The 25,407-nt window shown below is 35.5% G+C and overlaps 3 protein-coding genes across 4 annotated transcripts; 1 reads left to right on the forward strand and 2 right to left on the reverse strand.

The window, feature by feature from the left end:
• Positions 1-731: 731 nt before the first annotated feature.
• On the reverse strand, positions 732-11,135 carry LOC111012588 (C2 calcium/lipid-binding and GRAM domain containing protein). 2 transcript variants are annotated; one of them, XM_088121808.1, is made up of 10 exons: positions 10,228-11,134; positions 9,053-9,928; positions 8,687-8,800; positions 8,428-8,610; positions 7,960-8,249; positions 7,747-7,863; positions 7,368-7,630; positions 2,906-3,071; positions 1,776-2,048; positions 732-1,647 (listed from the first exon to the last, which is right to left on the reverse strand). In XM_088121808.1, the coding sequence occupies exons 1-10, from the start codon at positions 10,595-10,597 to the stop codon at positions 1,456-1,458; spliced, it is 2,844 nt and encodes a 947-aa protein (XP_087977934.1). In that variant the 5' UTR covers positions 10,598-11,134; the 3' UTR covers positions 732-1,455. The 2 variants fall into 2 exon arrangements, with proteins under 2 accessions (XP_087977934.1, XP_022142473.1); XM_022286781.2 differs by having other exon boundaries at positions 8,687-9,928; positions 10,228-11,135.
• Positions 11,136-14,064: 2,929 nt separating this feature from the next.
• On the reverse strand, positions 14,065-19,790 carry LOC111012645 (subtilisin-like protease SBT5.4). The gene is made up of 10 exons (XM_088122233.1): positions 19,704-19,790; positions 19,108-19,217; positions 18,918-19,015; positions 18,656-18,823; positions 18,454-18,565; positions 17,393-17,942; positions 16,222-16,562; positions 16,023-16,137; positions 14,892-15,105; positions 14,065-14,789 (listed from the first exon to the last, which is right to left on the reverse strand). Exons 1-10 carry the CDS (start codon positions 19,788-19,790, stop codon positions 14,245-14,247), a joined length of 2,340 nt encoding a protein of 779 aa, XP_087978359.1. The 3' UTR covers positions 14,065-14,244.
• A 1,921-nt stretch (positions 19,791-21,711) lies between these two features.
• LOC111012745 (O-Glycosyl hydrolases family 17 protein) lies at positions 21,712-25,344 on the forward strand. Its single transcript, XM_022286999.1, has 2 exons — positions 21,712-22,259; positions 24,027-25,344. Exons 1-2 carry the CDS (start codon positions 21,916-21,918, stop codon positions 25,126-25,128), a joined length of 1,446 nt encoding a protein of 481 aa, XP_022142691.1. The 5' UTR covers positions 21,712-21,915; the 3' UTR covers positions 25,129-25,344.
• The last annotated feature ends 63 nt before the right edge of the window (positions 25,345-25,407 follow it).

The raw sequence follows: 25,407 nt of genomic DNA on the forward strand, positions 1-25,407 counted from the left end.
CCCTGCTTGCAAAGCAAGAACGAAATGAAGGAAAGTTGGTGAGACAATGGAAGAATTCCGAATAATGAACTTTTAATTGTGACGATAAATCCTTATTGTTAGCTCCATCCATTAATATTTATATGTCTCATGTATTATTTAAAAGTAACACTTGATTTCAAGCTGTTTCAAAATGTTTGGTGGCATAAATGTTAGACTAAAGTAAGAACCTATTAGACACAAAATTAAATGTTCAATGTCTTCTATAAAATATAGGGACCAAATATACGTAACTTAAAAAATTTAGATAACTATTTAAAAATTATAAAGTACAAGGATTTAATAGACACTCGTCTCAAAGTTCATACCACAGGCTAAAACCGCTCCACAATAGGATTGGGTGGCACTTTCTTGTCATACCAAAACAAGTAGAGAAGAAAAGAGCTCGTGTAGAATTCCCGGGTGGCCCTCGATTTTTTAGCCTATCGAGAGATTAGACGACAGTTGAAATAGCTTTTGAGCATGGCAAACAAGCCAAAAAGAAAATCTTTTAGAACCTTTTTTCTAGTAATGGGGTGTAAGGCAGCAATTATTTGTGCTGATGAGCGGCTACTGAAACTGAAACCTTCTGTGCATCAGTAAGCAGATGAGTACTGACAATTACACAATTTGTTGATTCAATCCACCAGAGGATAAATATTCCAGAAATCAAAACAAACAAGCAGAAAAAGGAGAGTCCTCATCCCCAGAAATGACTGTTTTTCTATCAAAAAACTCAACTGATGTTATATATATCATTACTTATTGCATAGTTTGTACATCGAATCAAAATTTTTGTCTCATACACCACAAAGCTAACATGAGACTTCTACATTGATGATTCAGCATTACTCAATGAACTCCTGCTATTAGAAACAAAAAGAGAAGCTTTTATAATTACTCCTGCCTAGCAATGAATGATTACAAAGAACCTATAGGTATATAAACTAATGAACAAAGAATTTGACCCTGCCATTTCGGGTCTAGTATATAATCTGAATTTTCTATGCCATTCCCATCGAAGGGAAGAAACTATAACTCCCAGTGGGCTTTTGAATTTCGAGGAAATGACTATGAAATCCCAGTGCCAACGTTTAAGGTCATTGAGATTGAATACCTGGTTTCCAGATGCCAAAGCCAGCTCCATTTCCATCAAATCCAAACTTTCACATCAGAGTCCTCCGATCAATCATCTTTCCACCCTTCTGAATAACTAATAAGCCTGTTCTGAGATCAAGAAATACCATGGGGGCAAGCAAGTATAGCTTTCAATACAAAACAACAGAATGATATAGTCTTGTTTCCCAATCTAGCTTGAATCTTAAAGACGTTAGCTGAGAAAAGAAGCAGAATGTCACCCGTCGTCAAAGCACCAGCTCCCGTATGCATGTCTTCATCTCCATGTAGATTTACATAGCAATACATCAAATACAAGCACTATCTTGTTGCAGATTCATTCTCAACAAGTCCAAAAGTAATTTTTAGACGATTTTGTATATTTTTAAGGATGTTTTTTGTAATCCTTTTCTGATGCTTAGTGCTTTTCTGCCAGGCCATTCCAAAGAATACTAGTATGCTACATCCCCTCAACTTGGAAGGTAAATCCTCAATTTGATATCTAAGGTGAACCTGCAAGGGAAGATGCATTAAACTGATCAATGAGCGCAGAAGTTTCTCAATCAGAGGCAAGATCCTACGGACCTTGCATTGGGACTACATTCAAGTTAAGTAAAAACATAATTACTTAATATTCATACATTGAAATAGTCACCAAGGGGAACTCCATGAAGTGTCAAGACCTCTTCAACGAGCCAACCATTTTTAGAAGGAAGGGAGCGTCTTTGCTGTGTAGTTGTCACTTCCACTCTGTAGTGGGAGATACGCTTGTCAAATATATAATATATTTGCCTATCAAAAACATTATCCTTCTCTGATTCCCATGGAGTAAATGAATAATTAAGACAACCAGCCTTCTCCATGACTTTGCGTTCCAACTCAGCCCCATTGAATAGTTCCACAGCAAAGCTGGTCTGGAAGCACCAGCAGTCAGCAGAAATAATGTATGATCAGCCACTAGCGTGTAACAAGTATATTAATAATTGAATAAACTAAAACCAATGACACAAAAATGTTTCGCCTATTGGTCCACAATTAATTTAATAATTTCAAAATTTTCTCGATGGTTTCCCTTAATTTACTTTATCTTTTGATGCTAAGAATTGTATAGCAAATGGTCTTCCTTCAATAATACATATGTTTAATACTTGTAAACTACTTGAATATGAAATAAATAGAAAATCTAATGTGGAGGCTTCGTGATTGTGACATAAATTAGTAATTACAATTAAAAAGCATACATGTCCAATACCAAAACTTTTGATGTTTCCTAAGTTCGGACCTGGGGGTGAGCTATCGATTTCGGGTTATAGAAAATAATAAAATAAAAATAAAATAAACCTCTAATAGCATTATTAGTTTAATTATTTGCAACATCATTATAAATTATTATTATTATTTTGGTTCTAAGCCAATCAATTATTGGACGGGTAGAAAAAGTCAACTTCCTAAGGCTAAGTCAGTAATTATACGTTCAGTAATATGAAACTGAAACAAACTACGTTCAAAAGAATTCTAAATCAATAATGGACAAATTTAGAATTAACAGATCTCCTGAGAAAAGAAATCACTTCATACAAGATTAAAAAGATTGAACAAAATTTTTAAACAAATTTTAACAGGAACGTGGTTCAATTATAAAGCTTCTCATAATACAAGAACATAATAGAATGAACCACATAAAATAAACATGATAATAGAATACTGTGGAAAAATGTGCAATTGTTAAGTTCATGTGCACAAAGTTGACGGAGAGAGAGAGAGAGCTTACAGGAACAGAAAGAGTGGATGAGTAAACCTCAGACATGGTGACTTCACTGAGACCCAAAAATGATCCACTCTCTTCAATTTGTAAGCGAGCATCAGACTCTTCTTCAACTATTCGCACTTTCTGCTCTGGACTCAAAGATTTAGCCTTCCACAGAGCCATGATTGTCCTAAAAATCAATTCAGAGTTAAAACTTTTACCAAAGTTATCAGTTGCAAAAGTGTTTCTAAATGCAAGAACATTGAGATGGCATTCCTAATGTTCAATGTGGGAGACAATAGGAATGGCCACTTTTGGAATAACCTATTAGCCTTGTCAAAGGTGTGTAATAAAATCATTGCTAGAATACAAGGCAGACAGATCAAGATGCTATTCCTTTCACCAGTTCCCAGAATCAGTTTGTCTTTCTGAGGAAAAGACAAATTTTGGGCTCGATTCTAATGGTTAACCAGTTGATTATAACCTAGGAAAAAGGGAAAGGTGGGTTGTCAAAAGAGATTTGGCCAAAACCTGTGATCTGGTAATGGGATTCCCATCTTGAGATTCTATGGAAGAAAGCCAAAAAAGAGAGGTGGACTTCTTGAATGAGAGCTGCATATGTAACACTAAGTTTTAGGTCTTTATAATGGAAAACTGAAGAGTAGGAAAAAAGCCACCCCGGGGGCTGAGGCAAGTGATCCCCTCTTCACTTTTCTCATTCTAGTAGTAGTTGATCACTTGAGCAGGCATTTGGAGCATGGGCCAATGGCTAAGCTATGGCAAGGTTTTCAAACTAGAGAAGCAGTATCATCTGCAAAAGCAGATGACACAACTATTAGACGTTCTTATAGCACACACAAGCCGAAAACCTCTTCGATATTCTTCAGATGCTTGAGGTGGCTTCAGGCTGAAAACTAACGTGCAGAAAATTGTGATGACTGGAACCAACATTAGCAAGCAGGCAATAGAAATCAGGCAACTCGACTCCATTGAAGTGCTGGATAGTGGCCTCTAACCTATCTGGGAATCCTGCTTAGAGAAAATCCAAGAAAACAAGAAAAATTTCACTCTTTCAAGGTGGCTGTCTTACGCTAGTTCGATTGGTGCTTTCCAGTATTTCTCTCTCTTTAAGATTTCTTGAATGAAAGAGTTTGAGGATATGGCTCTGATTGGTTTCACCACCACTAGAGATCGGACAGTTGGTCATATAATCAGTATAATGCCAACCTCTTGTAAGAGAAGAGAAGGGGTGAGGGCTACCAATTGATATTATACAAGTTAAAGTGAAATTCCATTACATTAAGTCATGTATTCTAATTGTTGTGATTTTCAGGAAAACAAATAACCAATTTCTAGCTGCAGAGCAGCGACAATGACAGAAAGAAAAAAAATAGAGATATCATTAGAGGAGGAAACAAGGAGATTGAAATGTTAGGTTTAAAGGTGGACTCAAGGTGATAGGCCTAAGCCTCAATTTTATTTATCAACAAGCCAATGGAGATTAGAGAGCTCCCTACCTCTCCCAAGTTCTCTACAGAGAATCCCAGCACAATTCACCAAAATAAGATATCCCCCCCTTACTACTTCCTCCCTAGATATACCTGTATGCATATAACTAACAAATATTCCCTAGGGCCCACCCAAAGAGTGCGTAATGCACCTGTTTAAACAGTTTCTCCCTTCCTCCCTCGCTTACGTTGATACACTTTAGTAATATGGGGTCTATCACAAGGTTCTTTCTCTCAAGATGCGAGACATAATCCTCGAGAAGATACGAGTAACACTCTATTTAAATAAAAATTTAGATAAAAATCATAAAAACGTATAAACAAAGTTTACAATACATATATATATTATCACAGTAAAAAGTACTCAAATCTATCAATTTTCACTTTTTTCTAAGGCCATTCTTAATATTGTCATTATTACCACGGTTTGCTATGTATAATATCATCATTGTTACCATAAATAAGATCAATTTGTTTCATTTTCTGCCTACAATGTCTTCTTTTAAGCCTGATGGTATAAGCTTAACTGGCTAAATTACTACAACTTATGGTACATTAGCATTACACACATATTGTACTTTAATTTGATAAGAAGATATTATACTTTAAGATTTAAGAAAAATAGACAGCCAAATGACACTACTATTCTAACCATTTCACAAGGTATTAAGATTCCAAGCTTCAATACCTTGGCCTTCTTATGCAGGCCCAAGCCTTTTTGAGAGTGTTTATAAATTCCTTGCAATCAGTTATTAGTTTTTTCCTCTTTTCTCTCTCTCTTTCACTCTTTCGAGAGTTTGTTTCCTTGAACACTCGTATTATCTTTTCATTATTTCAATGAGAAGATGTATCTTTGTTCAAAAAAATAAGAAACATAATCATCTTATTATCCAAAGGTGTGATCCTCGAGACTAAAAATTTAATCCTCACGCCTAGGGAAGTCCCTAGACATGTAAAACACTGAGTGGATGGAGGAGCTCGTTTGATTAATCGGAGCAGCGTCTAGGTGAGTCCGGAATGTGGTCTTGTTTGGTAATCTTAGGTTGAAGAATGTGGATTTGGCTTCTGGGTAGGCTTGACATTTCCCTTGGAAGAAGAGTCCTATGGCACTTGATAGTGGCTAGTAAGCATGTACTACCCATGGAAGGTGGTTTACAAGCGAGGAGAAAGGTACCAGTGGAAGAAGTGAAGTTCATGGACTTTGTTTCTTAATACGAAAACTTAATGATGCCTTCCCTAAAAATTCAATGGCGGGAATTGGTAGCAATGTCCAAAAGACCATTTCGCTAAGAAACCTCTTCCTTAGATTGTACTCTAAAAACGACCCCCTTCGACATCTTCAAGTAAGACATGGCGGAAAGCTGGAGAGCTCAAATTTCATTTAATTAATTCTTCATCAGCATCAATAGATGTTCTAGGCCATTTACTTTCTCAAGATTTACCTTTCAAATGAGCCAACAAAGAAACGATGGACCTTTAATACCCCTGCTGCCCCTATTGGACAGTAATAACCCTTCTTCTATATTAACTAAGGTGTCCAACTTAATAAATTCTCCACAATTTTGATAAGAATGCTATTAGGATAGCATTAGGGATATTATTAGGGTATTGAGGGTATATTAGTAATTAAATAGGAAAGTTGTTAGGGGGATTTGCTATAAATATAGTGAGTGGGAAAGGATTGAGGGAGGGAATTATTAAGTGTGGTTAGGATTTAAGTAAGAATACTCAAGAGAGGAGAGGATTCAAGTACCTCAAATTGCTTGGTATAGTAGTTTTTCTACCTTTTATATTTCAATATATTTCTAGTTGTTTGGTTATATCACATTCATATCAATTCTTTTTTTCCCTTGGAGATTCCAACAACCTTATCTCCCCATCTGCACACATTATGTTGCATGACTTAAATGAGGTGTTAATTTCAATGCCTTGAGAGCCATCCTTATGAAACGAATTCCCATATGTTCACAAATCAGTTAGTCACCAGACACCAGCCCTCTTATCAAAGTTTAGGTGTTAGTTCCCAATGCCTTGAGAGCCATCCTTATGAAACGAATTCCCATATGTTGATAAATCAGTTAGTCACCAGCCCTCTTATCAAAGTTTAGCTTAGCAAATGCAGTCGAGATTCAACTTCAGGTTCATTTGAATTGAAGATTTCATTAAATTTTGGTGGTGATTTTGGTTTTCTTGCAGCCTACGTGCTTGCACTTCTAATCAAGCAAAATTCTTGGACAATTTTTCTGCAGTGGGTTCCATTCAATCCTTTCTTCTCTTTCATTCCAATAGAATTGCGTGAGTAGTCCGCTATGCCCTGTATTCTATATCATCTTATTAGTGTTACTGGTGAACCTTTCCTTCCAAGTAATCTACTCCCATTTCTTGAGTATGCTGTTGGAGATGATTTAAGAATCCTAATTTCAAGGTACCTCTCTTGCACCCAATCTAGATGGAGATGAGAACATCCTTGCACACCAAATTGATACATCCTAGCAACTAAGTATCTAAATCTTAAGATTACTCAAAAAAATTATTTATCCAATATCAAAGTGCTCGAATTTCAGAGACATTCCTATACTTAAAAGGTTTCCTAGTAACCAATTTTTAACTAACCAACCAAAGCAAATAATCCTAAAATAACTCAATAAACAAATGAACGACTATTAAAACTAATTAAGTAGGCTAACATAACAAACTAACAACTACCAAAATCAATAAACTCAAAGCCAGAATTACCAAATTATCATTATTCTACTAGATCAATCCACACAGTCCGAAGTTTCTGATCTCGAAGGGAAACTATTCTAGCAATAAAACACTTCCCCTCAACTTGAATATTGATCTTTGAAGAATAAATCCACTGGCTACATAAGTACAAGTACCAAAAGAAAAGAATAGACAAAAAGGTCATGACAGGCGTTAAAAATCTTTTCATAGAAAATTAAATGCACTAAATTAGCAAGAGGGTAGGAAACTACCTATGTGCTACACCAAACGATACAAAGGAATGGAAATGGAATTTCAGCCTGCCTTCCTCATCTAGTGTCTTTGCACCACTCCTTGCATCCATACCTCTACCTGCTCGGAGAGTTATAACGATAATTGGACTACCCATTGATGAAAGAGTAGGAGCAACAACTTGAATATCCTCAATGTCCTCCCAAAGGAAAAAGAATTTGGTCTTATGCCCAAATATATTTGCATGGAAACCTATGACTCTAGCTGACAGAAAGAGGCGCCCCTGGACACAGGAACTAATTGTTAGATGAAACTCATGAGGTATAATTTAAATTACTGGATGAAAATAAAGTCAACAAAAACAAGAAATTCAATTAACTATAAACATTACTAAAGCACCTGAATTGGCATTTTACGCTTCAAATGACAGGTAAAGTCATTAATAAGAAATTCTTCAGCTGGAAGCCCAAATAGTTTCTGAAAGGCTGAGTTAGACTGAGGAGAACGCAAATTGATCTACAATTCATTCAAACTAATGTTATTAGTATATGAACGCAGTGAGAGATAGGCAATCAAGAATGTAATTCCGAAGGTGGGATGCTCGCTATGTACCTTTTTCCCAACCTCTTTTTCCATTTTACTTAAATAATCTTTAACAACATTAACGTTGCTGCCTCTCGTATTATCCAAGAAAATCCTCAAGTGCAATTTGGATTGGCATGTCTGAGCCAACTTCCCCTGAAGAGGTATCCATATGTCAGCTAAATCTGATATAGTAGTCCTGAGAAAATTGATCTCGGCATGTCCCAAAGATGTAGCCTCATCAAAAGGCCCATCAAAATCATAAACTTCAACTCCCAACACAGAAGGGGGTTCATCCATTGCATCAAATTCAAAAATTTCTGAAAGAAAAACAAGGTCTCTGTAAGAACTTAAATCATTTCAGTTTCTCATCTGAATAGAAAATGTTGTATCAAATATAAATTTAAGACATAAGATTCAAAATCAAAAATAGATTTCCATGAGTTAATCGGAGATCTAGGTAATAACTCGTAGATGACAAACATATTTAAAAAATACCATTCCATTGAGGATCAGATTTCTGGAACTTAATTGAGCTGTTTTTTGTTTTCCCATTACATGTAAACACCACATATGGGTCAGATAAGCCACTTGAATCAACTGCGGCTAAACTACACCCTTCAATCAGAGCAACGGTTAGCAACCATCCATCTCCCTGTGCTTTGACTCCATGATCACTCCCTGTTATGAATAAAGACTCTGTAATCAGCTAGAGCTTGCAGTAACAACTGACTGCGGCATATTATACTGAAATTACCTTTCTGCAGTCTGGCATGCATGAAGCGTGAAATCATCCCTAAAACACGTTGACCCTGCAGAACTAGGACGCCACACACAATGAATTCGCCTATTGAATCAGGTAAGTCGAGCCCTACAAATTCAAGCCCCTGAATCATGCTAGGTGCAGCCAGCCAAATGTGTACAAGCACGTACAAAGCCATAAAAGTAGTGAACACAACACTGCAATTAGCAAAATATTGTACAGCAAGTTTAAAGGTTGACTGCGGCTGCAGCTGCAAAGATGCCAAAACCTGTTCCTTATTTGACCCAATATTCTTTTGATCAACTGGAGGAACAGTCTGAGATAACAAACTAGTATACTGATCAAAATTGTCCTTTATACCTTGCCTCGCTCCATTCTCAATCATTCCTTTCATCATAGTGCTCTGAAGAAAATTCATTCGCCATGAAACTACCAATCGCGAAGATTTCTCTTCTGACGGAAGGTCAGGACCAGGTGTTATGCAGTAAAGTATTTCTACTTTGAATGTGCTCCCATACATTACATCTGGAGTGCTTACAATAGCTAGAACTGCATAAACCTTTCCATCAGCTTTTACGTATGTCTGTTCCTCATATGCTTTGACAGCTTTGATTAGTTTTGTTGGAGCCTTAAGATATGATACTGTTCTCTTTAAGCTTTCACCATCATTCTCGAATTTCCAATTTCCAAGTTGCAGTTCTGTAGTTCCCTGAATATCAGCCAAGGATCGTAGAAAACTTGAGTCTGATGAAAAGAGTAGAGAATTGAGGTCCGAGGGTGAAATGGCATACAATTGATCGACCATTATTCCTGGAAAATTTGAAGGGGTTTCGGTTTCTTGATCCTTTGACTCCATTACTTTTATTGTTTCTTCAAATGTAGCCATTGAGGACTGATCTTCTGAATTGACTTCAGAAACTTCAGATGGGGACAGTTCAGGTATCTCTGACAATTCAATAGTAGGTCGACAAGAAATGGACGGGGCAGTATCAACGTTTTTATGAAAAATTTGAGCAATGCGACCAGCAAAAGTCTTCTGTTGAGAAAACCTATGTTCCCTAAACGAACTTTCTCTTTGCCTCACTGGAGACGGTGAGCTAGATTTGCTACTTTGAGACCTCGACGGTGAACCCATTATTTCATCGCCAGGCGTCTTTGGATAAGACGCGTTACCATTGGAACTGAAATCTACAAATGCGTTGCTTTGAGAAAAACATATAACAAGAAGGATTTCACCTGCCAAGATTAGAACATACAACTTCACTTTCTCAACGCGTTATCAGGAGCAATATTTCATGACAAGAAACTGAAAATTAATCACGGTGAATGTCATCACAGCTCTAGCAACAGAACCACAAATTGGATCACATATCATGAAAACAGAATAGCTTAAATCGTGTATTGCACTTTAACTTCTTATAAATAAATCTGTAATGAATCCCATTTTTCCTATTCTCCGGAAGGGAAAAAAAAAACAATACAGAGGCAAACCCAAATGACGGAGTTACGTGAAAACTATGGACATTACAACATACCACAATCCTTCTGCTTGGATTTTTTGTTTTTGGGTTGAATAGAATACCAAGCAGTGCCAAGCGACCCATTATCAGAATCAAAAGCCCGCGAAACGGGCATCTTAACCTGTCCAACAAAATCATCATTGAAATACTTATCTTCGTCCAAGATAGAGATAATTAGCTCTTCGTCAAGATCATCCACCCGGAAGCTAAACTCTTCTCCCCAAGTCGGATTTAAGGTCTTCTTGACCACCTTGGTCCTAAACCTCTGCCTACCAAGCTGCAACCGGACGTACGGATCACTGAATCCATTTAGATCCGTTGCTGGTAAATTCCGAGCCTCGATTACACGAACGGTCAGCTTCATATTCTTGTATCCAGAACACATAGATTTATATTTTTTATAATATATGTATATAATTGGAAATTGAACGGAAAATTAATAATATACCAACTAGGCGAAAAGAATTAACCCTCCGGACGAAGAGCTTGGAATGGAAAACTGAAAACGAAGCTGAAAATTCATGTAATCGATTCTACAGAGTGGAATGTGAGAAAGCACATGAAAACCAAATTGAAATGGGTGTCAACATATGTGATGATCCCGTTAAAACAATGACGATATGAATTCGTTGGATTCAATTAAGCAAAGTAAGAAAAGGGAAATCCGGGGGAGCAAGAAAATTGTTAGGAGTGAGAGACAAAAAGAGAGGAAAAAAGTTTTGGAAGTTGGGGAGTTCAAAGTGAGCGAAACTTTTAGCCATCATGATCCTATTTGCAATTGCGCGTATATGGATTGGCTTCTGTTTCAATTCCTCTTTCGCTTTCTTGGAGATGGACCCTCCATCATTGACTTTCGTTATCAGAAAATTCAAAGCAGATTTATTGACAATCCACGAACAATTCTGTTCTGCAAATTTTCTACCCAACCAAACACGAAATTGTGATCAATGTCAATTAGGGTTATTTTCTGACGTTTCGTTTTATCGTTCTCCGTTCATTGATTCTCAGCTTTTTCGTTTTTTTATCACATACGAAATGCAACGTTTAATTGTTTCATTTTATTGGATATGGTTCAATGTTTTCAATTAAATTTTATTTTATTTCTAAAAACTTAAAACTTTTTAATTACGAATTTAACCTCTAAACTTTAATGTTTTTCTAATAAATCGAATGATGGGAATTTGAAACTCGACGTTAATGGAAAAGTTATATGTCTTTTACTATGCTAGCGCTTATGTTCCCTCTTTTTCATTCTCGTCACTTTTTTAGTTCAATATGTCGGGTGAGATTTCAACGTATAATAACATTTTGGTCTATAATAATGTCTTAATCAATTGAGTTATGCTCAATTGCTAACTGGTCGACATCTATTTTTGACCAAAAGGTTGATCTTGGAGATTGTGTAATGCTTACTCTCAAACTATTTGTTTATACGGTAGTAATATTCTATGTTTCTCTCTTCATTCTCGAATTCCTATATAATGACCCGAGACGTTAAAAATAAAAAAAATAGAAATTTTTTTACTTGATTTTGAAATGTTCTTAAAATTTTATCTATTCCATATCTTCCCCCAATTATAAATATATATATATATATATATATATATATATATATATATATATCAAATAATTGACAGAAACGAAAAGAGAGGGATTTGAACCCTCGGTACAAAAAACTCGTATTCGTGTTCGAATTTCTATCCTCATATATGGTAATAAAAAAATGTAAAATATAATGCAATATTATTAGAACAAGTTATTTATTATTTTAACTTGCTTGTTTATCCTAATCTTCAATATTTTATAAATTCTTATTTTTATGTTCGATTTGTTTGGTAATTATAGTCTCTTTTATTTTGTTAAAGCCATCATCAAACGAACTAGCATTAATGTCATAGCAAGTTTAGGGTTAGAATATATTCCATGCAAAACCACAAGTAATCCTCAAAAATAATAAAAACAAAAATGGAAAGACTAGATTGGCCATTGGAGATGCCATGTTGACATATAGTATATATAAGGTTAAATTACAAAAATACCCCTACAACTTTTCTTAGGTTTCCAAAACTTCAATACTAATTTTGCTTGACCTTCCAAAAATATAATTTAAACAAACATCCGTTAATATTTTAATGGAAAATTGACTTATCAAAATCTGAAATGACATGATAATTAACTTAAAAGTTTGGGTTTGAGAATAGGGAAAATGTGGAACAAAGGTAATAATAACTATCATTTTTTTTAATGTGAATGATGGTAAAATTAGGTAGACAAAGGAAAGCAAACTCAATTGACCGTGAAATAGAAGATTTTTAGGGCAAAAATTGAGACTTAATGTCACGTCAACTACTAAATTAATTACTACATCTTTCGAATTCTCCCCATCAATTTTTGTACTGTTGAAAATATTACCAAATGTTTGGTAAACAGGTATTTTTGTAATTTAGCATATATATATTAATGGACAAAGAATCACCTATGATGTTCGAGCTGTCCCAAATTACTTTATAGCTCACAATCATATATTCGGGATAATAGATTCATTATTTTGCTCCAACTACACCCAATCTATATGATTTTTTCTGTTTCTTTGGTACCCAAAATGTTACGACAATGGATCAAATTATATTTATTTCTCTTTCAATATAATTAATTTCAACTTAAAAATCAGTTAACTATTTCTATCGAAATAAAGTAATTTCTATAAAAATTTTCTATATTGCTTGATTACAAAATACTGCTGTTCAATAGTTCAATGTATAACTATTTATTTGAAATTGATGAAAAAGGGAATATGAAGATAAGGTTCATTCTTGAGAATGAACATTTCTTCTCCCTCGATATCGTGATTTTTTTAGCTTATCAATCTTGGTCGAATCTCATTTTTTGATTGGTTGTTCGTCTAAGACTTTTAGACTTTGATATTATATTAATATGGAGTTTCATCTCAAAACCAACTAACAAGGAGAAAAGTAGCTCATGTCCATTATAAATCTTTCCCAATCAATATAATTTAAAAAGAGAACCGTGGTATAACTCTTAAACATAGTGTAACATTAATGAATTCTTTATTTGAAGGATTGCATTATTTTCAATGCCTTGGAATATAATATTTCCACAATTAAGAATATCATTAGCAATCCCTAAAACAACTAAAATAATTGTCCTATTTTTATGTATTAGGTAAAAAACAATCAATGAAAAAGTGGTGTAGAAGGAAAGTGTGTGCGTAAAGTAGAAATTTCATTTAAAAAGAATATCGAAGGAGAAATTAGTGGGAAAAATATGTATAAAGAGAGATGTTCAATACAAAATATGTATAAAAAACTAGTGAAAGTAAATTATCGTGAAAAAAGTTTTAGTTGGGAAATTGGAGGCTAATATTATTTTAAAACATATTATACAAAATTAAGGAGTTATCAATTTTAAAACATATTATATAAAATTAAGAAGTATGTTTGATAACGAAAATGATCTTGCTCTAATAAACTAATTCAATCTATATTCGAGAGAAAATATTGTTCGTACTCTTCAAAGTCGGCATGTGGTCTAACAAAGTAATAATACTCTATAAAAGAATTAATGTCAATTTCAAACAATGTCGACAAAAAATGCGGAGATCTTGATTTTGTTTATATTAGATATTTGGGAAAGATCGTAAATTTTATTTTCGTAAGATGTCGGGCTTCCAACATATTGCATAAATGTTGCTTGACACTAATATATTTCAATGGGTGGTATTTTCAAAACATATTTTTGATCGTTAGGTGTCTATATATTCTTCATCAAGAGTGTTCTTATTTCGAAATCTACATGTTATTCAACTAAAAATAATAATAATAATACTACGGGATTACATGCACATGTTTAATTTCGTTAGACAAACACCGAAAACTTTCTGTTCAAATGTAAAGAATGAATTTTATTATCGCATATAAATTAAACTAATATCTCTCAAACCCAAAAAAGGAAAGAAAAAAAAAAACTAAAACTTCAATATAAAAAATAAAAAATCCTAAAAATGCTTCAGAATCAGAACAAGCCGGAAGAAATGACGATAGGACTCCTAACGAAGTGCTCGCCGTCGGTCCAAATCAGCGTCCCGTCGACCACGCGTTTGGCCGGCACAACTCCGGCGATCGTCAATTTGAAGCTCTTCTCCTCTCCAACTTTATCGAATTTCAGAAATCTCGGCTCCACCGAAACCCTAACTCCTTCCGGCTGCCGAACTCTGGCTCTGTAAACTCCGGGAGTGCCCACGTTCTTCAATCTTCTGGTCACCGTAACGCTTCCGGTCATGTTCTGAACTCCGATCGAAGGGTAATTGAAGTTCAGAAGACTGGCGGAAGGCGGACATTTGTACGGACCGTCGGAGAATGCTCTGATCTTCTTCTCATCGTATCCGATGGCGCACAGAAATTCCAAGTAATCGTCGGGCGTCAGATCGTAAACCAGGCCTGGATCGACGGCTCCGATTGGGCGAATGTGGCCGGAGCCGTAGCTGAAAGGAGTGGCCGGAGCGAGTTCGTCTGTGCCGCCGTCGAGCATCGGCTTCATTGTGTTGTCTCTGATTCTGGCTGCGATCGCAAATTCGATTTCAGGTTAGGGATTAATTAATCAATCAATTAATAGTAAAATTGTGTGATTAAATTGAACAATAATGGGGTGAATTGAGGAACCAGAGGTCATGATTGCGGATTTAATGGCGGAAGGGCTCCAATTAGGATGCAGAGATCGGAGGAGGCCGGCGAGTCCGGCGACGTGGGGGCAGGACATGGAGGTGCCGGACATGGTGATGAATGGAGCCGTTCTGTTGTCGAAGGGCTCGCCGGTGGGGCTCACGGCTTCCGTGTAAGCAGCAATAACGTTCACACCAGGCGCCGTCACATCAGGCTGCACAAGTTTAAGGAGTGACATAATTAGTGATTTTTAAAAAATAGATTTAAATAAATAAAATTTTCAAAATCACCCCCCTATTTTCCTAGAAAAAATTGAATCATACCATTAGGAAGTTTGAAATTTTTTAGTACACATATCCCATCATGAACGGTGTTCAAGTATTTTTGTTTGAGCCATACAAGACGAAATTCTCGTAAACAGTTCTCAGAGATTGACATAATACAAATCAAAAAATAATCGTAAAATTATCAAACATGAACAATGAAAACAGGGGTGATTTTGACAATTGCAAAAATGAATTTGATCAGGCAAAATCACTCACAAACACAGGAGTGGTTTTTTCATTAATTAAATTACAATTATTCAAACGTGTCGATGTGTATAAAAAATTTTATGTTATGCATAGAATTTGTATTAAAATTTTGTAAACATAGATAAAAATATCTTCTTTAAATCACAATTTGAGAGTGAATTAACCAAATTTGATGATTTAAAAGTACAAAAGCTACAATATAACCTTATAAGTCCAAAATAATATTTATATCTTCAAATTTGTCTGAAAACAATTTAAGGCTAATATGAAAAACGATATTACATTATCCTGCCATCCACATTAAACCACTACGATCAAACATTTAATGGTACAAAATAAGTGTTCGCCTCACCAAAGTATTTTCTTTTAAAAACTAGCACAAACTTAACAAAATTACTATAAATACCCTATTGAATTACCACTAAACATCCACCTACTTCTTTGTTTTGTTAACACAACTTAAAAATATTTAAAATTTGGAAAACAAATAGCTTTTAAAAATGGTATGTTATTATTTTTAAAATTTCGCTAAGAATTTAAGTAACAGAAATAAAACTGAAAACAAAAAACGAAGTGAATTATCAAGTGAAATCCAAACCTTGATGATCTCAGGAGTGACAATATTGGGTCCTCTAGAGGAGAAGGCCGCCATAACCGGAGCAGGCTTGGTGTTAAGTTTCGCCGCCGGCGGGATCAGATACCCCATAGGGTTCCTAAAATAATTATTAAAATAAACCATCAACAAATTAAACCAAATACGAAGAAGAAAACAAATATAATTAATTAATTTTAATTACTGGGTGGACTGAATATATTTGAGAACAGCTTGGCCATCGTTGTAATTGACATGGGAAGCCGGAAGAAGGTGGGGATCGGCGATGGTTTCGAAGCCGCTGAGCTCGTCGTTGCAGAGAATCATGCCGGCGGCGCCAGCGAGGGCGGCTTGTTCTCCTTTGTCAACTCTTGCGTTGTCTCCTCTCAAGCATGCCAAGATCTTCCCTTTCGCCTTCGAATGGTCCAGCGTTTCGGGCTTGCAGAGCATCGCGTCGGCCGCCGATGCATTCTCGGCCTTCGCCTGAGCTCCGGTTATCAGTGGGTATAGCTTGTCTTCCGGTAATGCTGTGGAAAGGCTGGAACCCTAATCACCAACAAAACACAGCAAAGTAAATATGTGGCACTGGTACATATGATAAAGACGGGTTAATAAATTAACTTTTATGGTTGCTTTTAGTGTTTTAAGATATGATAGGAGGGTCGGGTTTTTTAGTACAACATGGGTGAGGATTCAAACTTACCATCTTAACCAATTGAACTTGTTCAAATTGACTGATAAATTAAAGTGCCGTAAAAAATTAAAATACAGGCATGGTTACCAAAAGTACGAATGTAACAATTGCTTTTGACTTTTTCAAAGATCACTTAAATGTATTTCAAATGGTAGGATTCTAGTGAAAATTATGTTTAATAGCTTAATTTCTTAATAGAATATCTTGTTGATCACTAGTATACCTTTTAAAAGAAAAATAGAACACTTTTTAAATTATGAGTGATGACACGGTATCCGTTAAATATTGTTAAATATTGTTCTTATATGTCATTGAAAAATTGACAAATTATTATAATATTTAGAAAGAAAAAATAGAAACACTAATTCCAATGTTCCAACATCAAAGAAGAAAAAAAACATGCAATATTACACAGAAAAATTTGTCAGAGTGGTTTATTTTTAGTTATTAGGTGTTGATTCACTTATATTTGTTAAATGTAAGTTAAACACTGTAATACAAATAAAACAATGTAAAGAAAATGAGAAAACTAATTATTTTGGAAATTTTAACCCAAATATTGAAAATTATGGTACTCACTATATTGAGTTCAGATAAAAAAAAAGTTACTAAAATAAAAATTCATACTAAAAAGAAAATATTTTATTAAAAATTAGAAAGAAGGAGGAGTGAAGAGACGGACCTGAAATCGCTGGCCGTTCTTGAGCTCAACGGGAGCCTGAAACTGGCGGTCCAAAGTACTGGCTCCAACGGTCAAAATCCAAGGCGCAGTATTCGATGCCGTGAACGCGTCGGGGCCGGAGTTGCCGGCGGAGCAGACGACGGGGATTCCTTTTTTCACGGCGTGAAAGGCGGCGATGGCGATGCTATCGTCAAAGTAATTGGCCGGAGAGCCGCCGACGGAGAGCGAAATGACCTCAACGCCGTCGTGGATGGCGTGGTCGAAGCCCTCGGTGATGTCAGCGTCGAAGCAGCCACCGTCTTGGAACGGCCAGCAGATCTTGTAGGCGGCCACGCGGGCCTTGGGGGAGCCTCCTTTGGCGGTTCCGAGGCCAGATCCGAACACGCTGGCGTCGGGGACGAAGCTGCCGCCGGCCGTCGACAGCGTGTGGGATCCGTGGCCTTCGTAGTCGCGCGTGGAGTTCTTTATGGATGAGAGATCCGCCGAAGAATTTAGGGCTTTCAAGTACGCGATGAATCCCTTGTTGAAGTATTTCGCTCCGATTAGTTTCCTGAATATTAAAATATCACCGTTTAATTAAACTTCGTTTATTTTAAAACAATTACTTAATATTTCTAACATTGAAATTTATGGAAAATTTTGTTAAATTAATTAGAGTTTAGGGGTGTCTTGATTTAAACCCAACTTCCTCAATGCTAGTCATTTAAATTTAGGGTTTAGGAAGTTTGGAAGTTAATTAAGTTTAAATCTAGGGTTGAAGATATCTAAATTAAAAAAAACACACACATAATGACTAATGATTATCTAAATAGTAATTTTTTTTTAGGGAAATATATACTCATTAGTTTTGGTTAAATAATAAAATTGATATAGTTGAGACTCAATCAAAATATAATTTCTTGCACTATAGAGTCGACCTAACTTAGTGATATCCATTCCTATCTTTTGAAAGCAACTTGATTTAAAATATCTCCTCCCGGACGATGGAACTAGCAACTATTTAAACTATGCTACATGGGAAAAACACAAACCTAACCCCACAAATTGGAAAAAACACAAACCTATTGCAAGGCACTCGATCGGGGGAGTCATCGGTGCAACCTCCTTTCCACTTTGTCGGGACCGATCCAACTATGCCATTTTCTCCGAAGCTCTTCGACTCGGGCCATACACCTATTTAGATTAACAAAATTTACATCATTTAAAGAAAATCTAAGAGTAATTCTGAAATATACCAAAACAAAATCGTTATCAAACAGAGACCAGTGTCGAGATTGGCGATAATGGTGTCTTGTCCAAAGTTAGCCCTCCACCAAGGAGAAGTAGGGGGAACTACGCCATTCATCTTCTCCAAACGCATGAAATTCCATGAGTGCGTTGTGTGTAATTTCTTTCCTTTGTTTGCCAAAACTGCTGCAACTTCTGGGTGCTCTGTGTGCCAATTTTTTAAAATAGAATTTTGAAAAACGATTAGAAAACATTAATAATAATTAATTTTCATTACTAAAATTCAATTTTAATTTACTTGCAAGCTCAGCTGCCTCTTCCTCCTCCAGAATTGCTGCAAACCCATTTATATTCTTCTTGTAGGAGTAAAATATGGCATCTTTTGCCTTCTCAGAACTGAAAATTTTCAAATTATGAAAAAAAAAAATCCATATTTAATATTTTAGAAAAGATTAAACAAAAATAAATTTATAAAGTAAATTTCAAACCTGCCCAAGAAGGATCCAAGCAATTTGTGATGGGAATCGACCACCCTTTGGAGATCAGCTTCTGAAACTTCTAAGCCGTGTGAATGCGATCCCAATATCACCACATACGACTGAACCAATAAAAAAAAAAAAAAAAAACTTAATTTTAGGATTTGTTTGGTAATATTTATAAAAATAAACCAATAAATAAATTTAAAAAAAAAAGAAGCAACGCCCAAAAATTTATACTGTTTTTTCACAATTTCTTTATAGGAGAACAATAAATTTGAGGGTTTTTATGAAATATACACAACGATCATTAAAGTTATATAAAAAATAACACTCAATTTTAAGGTTTTTGATAATACTTAAAATCAAAATCGATCCAACAATGCCATATTTTACTTTACCATTCACATGGGAAAATAACAATAATTAGAACAGAGAAAAAAAATTAGGGTTTTGTAAAACCATAGATGGCCCAACAAAAACAATCAAAAAAGGAAAATTAAGATCATCAAACAACTTGTTAAAGAAACTCTTCTGGAAATTAAAAAAAAAATAGCCTAAAAGAAAAATAATTCCCAAACAAGACCCTTTTTTTTGGGTTTCATTACCTTTTTGGCAGCAATGGCAGGTGATATTAACAAAGAAAACAGAAGCAACGAGGAAAAAATTGCAAGTATGGAATTAGAGAGCTTCATCTTCTTGAATTGTCTTTTGGCCTAACGATCGATTAATAATGACTTTGTTTAATGATCCCTCCTCTTTATAAAGGAAAGATTTTGCATAATTCCTATAGGAATTGGAGTACTACTAAATTAAATAAAAAATTGGGCTCATGAATCTATTTATTAAATTTTAAAAGTTTTCTTTTTCTAGTTGGATTAGGAAACGAACAAAAGACGAAAATAAGTGTAATTTTAAATCTTTTGAATCTTCCAAACCGTTTTAGTTGTGAGATTTTCACGGCAGGCTTTTTTACAATTTACACTCTCATTTAGTTTATTTGATTTGGTTTGTTGGCGTTTCTGTAGCTATTTCTAATTGTTCTAAATTTTTCTTCTTTCTTTTTTTTGGCTTATTCAAATTATATATATTAGAGAAAAAATATAGATAAAATTTAATTACGTACAACCTACATGACTCCAATAATAATAAACTCATTAAAGGAAATTCAGGGAGGAAATTAAAATGTTTTTTTTAACAAATATTTAAAGTTTTAGGGACCAATAATTAAAAAAAGATAAAATAACATAATCAAATTTAATCTGAATTCAAAACCAAATTTTATAATTTAACCAAATTTTATGTGATCTCTAAGTTTTCTACAAATGTGAGGAAGGAGTTCAAAACCCCTCATTTCCCTTTTTTTTATAATAAATAAAAACAAAATCGACCGACGACTGATCATTTGTCAAAAAACGTATACCAATTACCGTTGAGCTGCTCACTTTGGCATACCCATTTTCATAGAGATATTGCAGCTAGAACAATGGTATTTGACAGAATTTCAGAGGCAAGATATCTTAAACAGCTATTGCTCATGTTGGTAGTATGTATTAATGTTTATCATACTCTTCACTTTTTTTTTTATACAACATGTAGGGGTAGGGGTCTGAACTCATGACCTCTTGATCAAAGATAGGTGTCTTGACTATTTGAGCTATGCTCGATTTGGCTTATCATACTCTTCACTTGTTTCCGCGTCATTTAATCATTTGGCATTGTTAAAAAAAGAAACTGGCATATCAATAATGTTGCTCAAATAATAATCATCCATCTCAATTACCCAAAAATAATTAATCAAAAAGATATAAGGGGGAAAATATAAAAGATTCCTAAATTTGGCCTTTGTTTGCATTCTCCCTACAAACCCAACAGCAGACATTAAAATAAAGTTGCTCATGATGCCGCAAGAGGCTAACTTTTAGGTTCAACGATTCCTTTTCGTGGCTTTCTTTTCCCTTATTGGATTGTCAAAAAGGTTAAAGAGGATTTTTATCCTGTTGTAGCCCTTTGGCCCCTTAATATTGTTTTAACGAAGTGTAATTTAAAAAAAAAATCATGTAAAGAATTTAATGAAAATCAAACTTTATACAGAATTATATTTGATGGTGGCACAAAATCAACTATTTAAAAACTCAAATTTGAACAAAAAAAAATTATTAACATTTTTGTTCGAATCATATCAATTTCATATAAAATATTATGTTTTATAATTTATTGGACAATGAGCTATTTTTCTGAATGATTATTTAAACAAAACATATTAGTAGGTAGAAATTGTAATACTTTTTAATTAAAGGGATGGTAAAACTTATCTAAATTTAAGATAAATTTGGACGTAATTGAAAATTTATGGTAAAAAAAAAAGTATATTTTTCCATTAAAATAATATTGTTACACAAATCCAATTGATCAGGCCCAATTTTACAATCCAATTTGGGCCTACTATTTTTCGTGAAATAAAATATTATTAAAATGAAACTTATAACTAATTAATTTATACTCAATAACATGGCAGATCTTAAAAGCATAATTAATTATTTTGTTCCTACCTAAAAGGGCAAATTTGATCCCATAATGAGTGGTATTTATGTAAATATGTCCAAATTTATGTTAATGATTTTCTTCATATCCATCAGTTCGCTTCTCCTTTACTCCTCAAGCGGTTACTCTGACTCCACCACCGCCTTTTGCCGTTTTTCTTACAGCTCCGCCACCGCCACCGCCACCGCCACCATCGCCGCAGCTCTCCTGCACACCTCAGCTTCTTGAACTATTGTTAGTATTTTGGAGCCAAACATCGAATAATCTCAAACAGAAATGCTGGAGCGTAGGTTTGAAGCAGCCCTCCTCTGTTTGATTCTACTTTTCCGTTCGTCTTTGGTGGTGGAATCTGCCATTGGAGTGAACTGGGGCACGATTTCGTTCCACAAGCTGAAACCGTCCACCGTCGTCGGTCTCCTCAAGAGCAACCGGATAGAGAAAGTGAAACTCTTTGATGCAGAGCCGAGTGTGCTCAAGGCTTTAATGGGTTCTGGGATCCAGGTTATGGTTGGAGTCCCTAACGAGATGCTCGCTTCCTTGAGCTCATCCGCGCTTGCCTCTGATCTATGGGTTCGCCAGAATGTGTCTTCCTATGTTGTTAAAGGGGGCGTCGATATCAGGTGCGTTGTTGATAATGACTACATCTCTTTCCTTTTTTCCATTTCTTGCGAAATTCTAGTTTGTGTTGGGATTTTATTTTCTCCGTAAATTTGTGGTATGGTTTCTGTTCTTGTTCTTTGCGAGGGTTTTGTTTGCTTACAGAAGGTAATAATTGAAAACGAAAACTATTCGTTCCTTTCGGAATCTTTTCTTCAACAAGGCTTTGTTCATTTATTGCATTGTTCATCCATTTGTAGAATAAAATGTTATATTGGCTGTGGGTTTCCGATTGTTTCTCGGGCCGTATTGAACTGGATACGTTTGAAAAATGTGCGAGATACAAACATACTTTTCAATTTTTCTCTCTAATAGGTGCTTGTAATGAAGTTCCTCTGTTGATTTGCTTACTGCAAGCATACAGTGTCTGTTATGGTGCCTTCCACTGCCCTTTCTACAATACTTTCTGTGTAATCGCCATTAATTTTTCTTATTAAATGCGAATAGTATGGTCCTTTTTTAGGGTGATTTATATCTGAATCTGATGAGTGGTAATATATGTGTATGCTTAAATTGTTGTGGTTATCATCATCCTCGTCCCTGCTCTCTTTCAACAAGCATTTCATATCCCGTACTTTACCTGATCCTTGAAAACCAAGCCTCTAGAAATTTGAATTAGGAAGTTTCTTTCAATTAGTGGTAAATACTGAGGCACACTACAAGAAGTTTAGAAATTGTATTCGAATTCCAGAGAAGGAACAATTCTATATATGATGGCAAGTGTCTTACCCTGATGCTTTACACTCATATTTGGAAATGAGGATTACTTTTTGAACCCATCAGTAGTGTTATTCTCTGTATGTGACCCATGACCACGAAGCAAATGATTTTGCTTTTCCTTGTGGCATTATAGCTTTCCAAATCATGTTAGTAAAACGTTCAGCAGTTCTGGCTATGATAATGTCTTTACAGTAATATCCAAAATCCAGTCATTGTATTTGCGGTAATGCTTATAACTGAAAGCTAATTGATGGTTCAGGTATGGTGTGTGCATATATTTGCTTATTGTGTATACTTATTTATTATATATTTTTATAAAAAATATGGTATGCGATGATATCCATGTTTGAATGCTGCCCAAAGCAACATTGTGGTTGTTCTTACCAAGTTACCATGTCTATTATGTGTATCAATTTACCCAATGAAAATTGGATTTGGATGACAGTGTCGCAAGCAACAATTTGTACTTACTATTATGTGATTTCGTCGTGTGTATGACCCCAAGTACCCTTGCACAAATGTTAGGATAAAGAGGAGAGAAGTACAGGAAGGAAAAGGAAGTCTTGGAGGGGTGGAAGAGGAGTAGATAGATACGAAGGGCAGTTTGGTACTCTAATGCATGGTTAGTTATGCTTGAGTATGTTAGCGACGAGTGACCAGAGAGATAGGAAGTGAAGGAAAGATTAATTGTAAATAGAAGGGGAAAATGAGGTGTGGTTGGTAGTAAACGAGTAAGAGAACTGGGGCAGTGCAAGGTTCTAGAAATTCTTGTAATCTTTCAACAAGATTATTTTTTCTGGTTTTTTATTGAATTCAAGTCTAATTTGTCAAGAATTTGCTCCTTAGAGCTATGAATGTAAATGATTACAATAGGTCAAGGCTGTTGATATCACATAACTTCCCTTCTGCCGTTTTTCCTGCACCAATGCATTCATCCACAAATCAAATGTTGTAGGAGCAAGTAATTTAGTATCAGATTTCTTACATTTACTGTGCACTTTATGTGACAGGTATGTTGCAGTAGGAAATGAGCCGTTTCTCACCAGTTACAATGGTCAGTTTCAGTCATACATCATGCCTGCTTTGCTCAATCTTCAACAATCTTTAGCAAAAGCAAATCTTGCAAGCTATGTGAAGTTAGTTGTCCCTTGTAATGCTGATGCATATGAGTCTTCACTTCCTTCCCAGGGAACATTCAGGCCCGAATTGACGCAAATTATGACTCAACTTGTGTCATTCCTCAACTCAAATGGTTCACCATTTGTTGTGAATATATATCCGTTTTTAAGCCTCTATGGCAACTCGGACTTCCCACAAGACTATGCATTTTTTGAAGGGACTACCCATGCTGTTACAGATGGAAGTAATGTTTACTATAATGCATTTGATGGAAACTACGACACATTAGTTGCAGCACTCACCAAACTTGGATACGGACAGATGCCAATAGTTATAGGGGAGGTGGGCTGGCCCACGGATGGAGCCATGGGTGCAAATCTCACAGCTGCGAGAGTCTTCAACCAGGGCCTGATTAATCAAGTTCTAAAGAACAAAGGAACTCCTTTGAGGCCAGGGGTGCCTCCTGTAGACATCTACCTTTTCAGCCTACTTGATGAAGGGGCTAAGAGTGTACTTCCAGGGAATTTTGAGAGGCACTGGGGTATTTTTTCTTTTGATGGCCAGGCAAAATATCCTTTAAACCTTGGTTTGGGCAACAAGGTACTGAAAAATGCAAAGAATGTGGAGTATCTTCCCTCAAGATGGTGCGTCGCCAATCCGTTCAGGGATCTAACTGATGTCACTAATCACATAAGGCTAGCCTGCAGCGTTGCAGATTGCTCAACGCTCAACTATGGAGGATCATGCAATGCAATTGGCGCGAAGGGGAATATTTCATATGCATTCAACAGCTACTATCAGCTCCAGATGCAGAATGAGCAGAGCTGTGAGTTTGGTGGCCTTGGTATGATCACGTTCCTAGATCCCTCCATTGGCCAGTGTAGGTTCCTTGTTGGCGTCACCGACAACCGTTCGTTCAGTTCTCGACCATCAAGTGGGTTGGCACTCATCTGGGTATCAATATTATTCGTTTTTTGGACTTTGGCATTGTGAAAATACAAGTCTTTTATTTTAGGGAATTTTCCACGGTGCATTGAAACTGAATCTATTAAGATATGGTTGAGGTTATAGATAGTAAACAATAGGCATTAGTGTTAGAACGTTAGCATACTATAGCAGATCGTTGAAGGTTATACTGGGTTAAGTATTCATTTCATTGTTCTAGAACGCAAAGTTAACCCGCTTAAGCATATATGTGTTATTCATTCATGTTGATCTTGTTATAACTTTTCTTATGCATATATCTTCATTCTTCTCTGTTATTTTGTGAGC

This window comes from Momordica charantia, assembly GCF_013281855.1.
Source record: "Momordica charantia cultivar OHB3-1 chromosome 3 unlocalized genomic scaffold, Mcharantia_2.0 BLBB01000003.1, whole genome shotgun sequence".
Lineage (NCBI taxonomy): Eukaryota > Viridiplantae > Streptophyta > Magnoliopsida > Cucurbitales > Cucurbitaceae > Momordica > Momordica charantia.